This window comes from Hordeum vulgare, chromosome 3H, assembly GCF_904849725.1.
Source record: "Hordeum vulgare subsp. vulgare chromosome 3H, MorexV3_pseudomolecules_assembly, whole genome shotgun sequence".
Classification (NCBI taxonomy): Eukaryota; Viridiplantae; Streptophyta; class Magnoliopsida; order Poales; family Poaceae; genus Hordeum; species Hordeum vulgare.
The window spans coordinates 453608696-453613961 of NC_058520.1; the positions used below are offsets into that span (position 1 = coordinate 453608696).

At 46.6% G+C, this 5266-nt stretch overlaps 1 protein-coding gene across 1 annotated transcript; it reads right to left on the reverse strand.

Annotated features, from left to right (window-relative positions):
* Positions 1 to 2866: 2866 nt before the first annotated feature.
* On the reverse strand, positions 2867 to 4218 carry LOC123440148. Its single transcript, XM_045116721.1, has 2 exons — positions 3791 to 4218; positions 2867 to 3678 (listed from the first exon to the last, which is right to left on the reverse strand). The coding sequence occupies exons 1-2, from the start codon at positions 3953 to 3955 to the stop codon at positions 3253 to 3255; spliced, it is 591 nt and encodes a 196-aa protein (XP_044972656.1). The 5' UTR covers positions 3956 to 4218; the 3' UTR covers positions 2867 to 3252.
* Positions 4219 to 5266: the final 1048 nt, after the last annotated feature.

Sequence of the window (5266 nt, forward strand, 5' to 3'; positions counted from 1 at the left end):
CGAAGGTGTTGCAGGCGCAGCAGCATCGCGGCGCCTGGCATGTCTTGGTACAGTGGACCGGCCTGCCAGAGGAGGAAACGACTTGGGAGAAGCTCGACGATTTCCGCCAGCAGTTTCCAGATGTTCAGCTCGAGGACGAGCTTTTTGAGAAGGCGGGGAGAGATGTTATGACCGGTACAACGTACCAATGGAGGAGGCCCAATGGGCAGGATTAGTTACGAGCTTAACACAAGTTATCTTAGCTATCTTAGAGTCCAAGTTATATTAGAGTCCAAGTTATATTAGAGTCCAAGTTATCTAGGGTTTAGTGGGGGCTGTCCTCCTATATAAACACATGTACCCCTTCGATATTAAGCAGACCATAAACAATATTCTGTTGTCGTCTCCCTCAGGAGACGGGAGCCCCAAACCCTAGCCGCCCCCCTCTCTCTCTCTCTCTCTCTCACGCCGCGACGGCGTCCAACCGCCGACGCCGGCGTCCCCAACCTCGCAGCCCACACTTCCAACCCTACAACCTACGTCCGAGACCTGGTAGAACCCTAGCCTCTACCAGGAAAAGACAACAACTCTCGTTTGGGGTGTAAGGATGACCTTGTACTTGTATAAGTTGGCCAAGTATATACTCCATTTGCCCTAAAATAGATGACTCAACTTTATATTAACTTTGTAAGTTAATATAAAGTTGAGTCACTTATTTTGGGACGGAGGAAGTACTTGTCATGGCTCCTGATGACTAGTCAGCCGTCACGGTGGCGCCGACCACCATTGCTCTAGAGGATGACAAGGAGGAGAAGGTGTTGGATCATGTCGATGGTCAAGCGATCGAGCCTTAGAACACTTGCAATGCCAAAGCAATGGAGATGGTGGCCAGGGCGCTTTAGCCAGCGGCTCTACGTTACCCTTGGAGGTCGATGATTACAAGCCTCAAGGCTACCACCGCTCCAAGTGCGCCTCGAGGCTCGCTACGGTTAGGACATAATGCTTGTTGCAATTGATGTCAATGGATGTAAGCTTGAATTACCCCCCCCCCCCCCCAAGGAAAATCACACTCAATCCTGTTTGAACTGCTCAAATCCCTAATCGGATATGCCCAAATCGAGTACCAAATTGAACCTGAGAGATAGATTGGATGTTCAATGTGCGATGCGTAAATCGAATATGGGCCTATAAATCGATTGAGGACAAAGGGCCTACCGCCATTGACTAACGCCTGCCGGTGAGGTGATGATGTCGCTGATCTATGCCCTTGTCGTCCATATCCTCGCTCTCATGCTTGCTACCATTGCTCGCGTCCAGATCTTGTGCTCGTCGCCGCCGGTTTGAGAGCGGAGAAAAGGGAGAATGAGCAGCAAGAGAAGGGCGAGGGGAGTTATGGCGGTGCTCCTAGAAGCAACACGACGTCTCAAGCATGACTCCTCGTGTGCAACATCGGACTCCCATGTGCCTTGAGTTGCATTGCTCGGGCCCGGCTGACAAAAAGGCTCGATTCAGCCATTCCTCGAGAACCTAGTATAGAGGTGCTTTAAACATCATTAGATTTTGATGCAAGCCATACTATCAAACGGGCCAAAGTTGCACTGCGCGGGCCTGGTTGGACCTAACGCAGCCAACCAAACGCGTCCATAGTCTTCTCCCACACCACAATACTACACAACTTTGTATCCATTGCGTTAGTGCAGGATCGACGCCTCTTCGTCGTTGTATGGGGAAAGCTGGTGGAGCTCTTCTCCCACACTGCATTCCTCGCCATCCGCCTCGACAAACCAGACCTTCGTCTAAACGCCTCCTCGTGGATCGATGTTGGTGCTACCTTCTCGGTTCACGCCAGTGCCTACCTATGCGCCACCTCGGCCTGGTTGGTGTCACTATCAGCCAATGTGCGGGTATGCGGACAAGCCCATGACTTACACCTCACTTACATGTTGAACACTTATACGCCATCATAGTCTCGTGAGATCTTGCTCGACCAAATGAAATTCTTCACAAGAGCGCCAAGGGCAAGATGGCATAACCCAGGCTCTGGAACTATGGTCTTTGTCTGCCTTAGCTAAAATGAAATACAACACAATATATTTTCAGTTTACTCTCCTCGCTAAGGAGATTTGGAAAGCGGACGAAGAGACAAACGCGTAAAGTTGTTTGCCTTGATCATCCTTTATGCATGGTGACGCCCGTACAATGTAAAGCCTGACGTCACGTGATTGGGCCTCATGAGTATATTTACAGTTTGTACATAACCAAGTTATAGGCCAGTGTTTTCCGCAAAAGAAAAGTCAGAGACTAGTGCAATGTTGAAGCTCTTTGGGGCTAGACTACAATAGAACTGTAAGGTGTAAAAATAGAAAAACTGAATGTGAACCGTCAGATCTCTAATGGATGGTCTATATTGGCAAGTAGGAGCTGGTTGAGCCCTCCTCCCCCCACACCTACTATATACAAACCCAACACATGTCCCTCCACCGGCTCCAAGACAACTAATTTAGAGTACCCATCCAAGATTCGACGGTTCACCATCAATGTTTCCTTTTTTGCATATGTGGTAAGCTTCTATTGTAGTAGTAGTCTCCACGAGCTCATACGTATACAAAAGATGCCCCTCCACCAGCTCCAGCATAATCAATCTAGAGCATCCATCCAAGATCCAACTGTTCACATTCAATGTTTCATTTTCGCATGCTATGGTGGCACTGTCTGTATCCTTTGCGTATGTTTGTATCAATATCTGTATGCATGTATGTACTGTTTTCCTGTTCAGATGAATGGTAACGTATGCCTTTGGGTGTACGCTTAGAAAAAAAAAACATGCCCCTCCATCAGCTCCAACACAGCCAATCTAGAGCACCCATTTAAGATCTGATGGTTCACACTTAATGTTTCATTTTTTGCACGCTATAGTTAGTTTCTTTTGTAGTGCCCCCCAGCTCTTTGAGGGGGGATTTGGCGATACATAAGCTGAACGAAAAAAAGGACCCATTCCGACAAACATAACTTGTTCTGAGACTCTGAGTACATAGTTGAATAAACCTGTTACTAGTTTCCTCCCGGCGTTAACTAAAGACAGTTTTTCTCTATCCGCAGGTTACCGTACCTGTGAAACTTAAGACCCCTCCTAGATGATAAATCTACATGCGTACAGAGCCATTGTACACTAACATACACGTAATGCGGAAAATAATAGGAGTAATACTACATGCCAAAATTTGAATAGCGTCCAAGGAAGCACGTCAGGTGCACAGAACCGGAAGCCTTCGCTCAGGGCTGCCTGATGGTGGCAGCCAGGTCGAGGCAGTTGCTGACGAGGCGTGTGAGGTGGCGCTGCGCGCCGGATATCGGTGACTTGAGCTCCGGGCGCTCGTCGAAGATGTCCCGGCAGTCGGTGGAGTAGGTGCTGGCCGCCGACAGCTCCGACATGAGATCGTCGTGGCTGTCCCTCTTCTTGAGCGTCGTCCGCGACTTCTGCAGCGAGTCCGTCAGCGACGCGTAGCTGTCCCTGCACGACTGCAGCGACGACATCATCGCCACGGTCCTGCCCACGCCGGACCTCATCAACTCGTCGAGCCGCATCTCCGTCATCGCCGACTTGGCCGCCGTCACCCGCAGGGCCGCGTCCAGGAGCTGCTGCGGGGTCGTCACCCCGGGCAGCGTCGCCAGCGTGCTACACAACGTCCTGTAGTGCACCTGCATTGCCAACGTATTCGTAAGAATATTTATTAATCTGCAGACTACGCACGTTATAGATTCATTCACTGTATCTGTATCGATGTATGTATGTATGTATGTATGTATGTACCTCTTGACATATGCCGAAGCATTGTTCGCAGCGCTGGATGCCGATCAGGCGGCGGCCATTGTCGCCGAAGGGGAGGAAGATGGGGTGGACGACACGGGCGTCGATGGAGCTCGAGGACGCCGCCAAGACGGCGGCAAAGATCAGCGCGAGGAGGCGTAGTAACATTGGTGGGCGTTGGAAGGAGGGGAGCAGGGGTACGTGGGGTGGGCTAAAGAAGAGAGACGAGGACTGGAGAGGCTATAAAAGAAGGTCCTTTTCGCGCTTGAGAAGAAAGCGGTAAACTAGTGGTGGTAGAGAGCACGGGACTGAACTGCGAGAGAAAGTTAGCCGTAAATTTCGCCGGGGTTCTGGTTGGTCAGCCTTGGTTGTAGCTTCTTCCGTCCTTAATACAGTATTGGCTTGAGTTTCTTCTCTTTGTGTGACAGTCAAATGATAACCCTGTGAAAGGCAGTAGTAACAAGGTTGAAAAAAGAACTCGTTGTACAAGCACTCACATATGCGCCATTCCGCTCTCGCGTTTTTCATTTCTCCAAAATTATCATGCCAAATACACTTACACCAACAAACACCGTCTGCTTACTATGACACCGATGTTATATCTTTTTTTTTTGAGTCTACCAATGTTATATCCGGATTACTATGAGACACGCTGTCTGCTTGTCTATGAACTTAGGCCATGTTTGAAACCACTCAGATTTTATAATTCAGTTTTTATAATCTATTCTGTTTTCAAACAGGATAGATTATGGCGTAGATTATAAAAACTAGATGAACAGATTATTAAAAACTCATATTCTACTCTACCCCAACTAAAATCAAATTACGGATTACTAATGACCCATTACCTTTGTAAAGTTGGAGTTAATTACATTCCTATCAACGCCACCCTCCTCTTTAAAAAAACAGATGGCAGACAAGTCATTATGCAATGTAAAACCTGGATTACAGTTTATATAATCTTGCCTCAAAACATGTCCACCTAAATTATTTTTATAAACCAGATTATATAATCTATTTTCATAATCCAAATTATCATAATCTATTGTGGTTCCAAACAGAGCCTTACGCGGCGTCGGCCCAACAAACGGTTGTAGGAATCCTCTATATACTGGATCAGACAGATTTGGAACCTTCTTGAGAGCTGTTTTAGGAACCTTAATTTCGTCCCTATTTTTTATTTTATTTCTTTTCCTTTTCCTTTTATTTTTTCTCACTTTATTTTCTAGAAAGGCAGTGAACATTTTCTATAAATTGCACGGATAGTTTTTTATGTTCTCATGATTTTTTTAAAACGTGTGAATATTTGTAGGTCATGCAAATTTTTCTTTCAACGGTTCTGAACATTTTTTATATGTGGCATGAATGTTTTTCAAAAATTGCATCAACAATTAGTACTTTTTCGTGATTATTTTTTAAATGCTGCAAACAGTTATTAAAATAGTTAAAACACACTTTTATATGTCATGAACATTTTGA

Bases quoted from the DNA above. Each gene is read 5' to 3' on its own strand.
- LOC123440148 (XM_045116721.1), bottom strand. From the start codon at position 3,955: ATGTTACTACGCCTCCTCGCGCTGATCTTTGCCGCCGTCTTGGCGGCG. The intron at 3,679-3,790 runs GTACATACATAC...TTGGCAATGCAG, and splicing joins GCTTCGGCATATGTCAAGAG to GTGCACTACAGGACGTTGTG.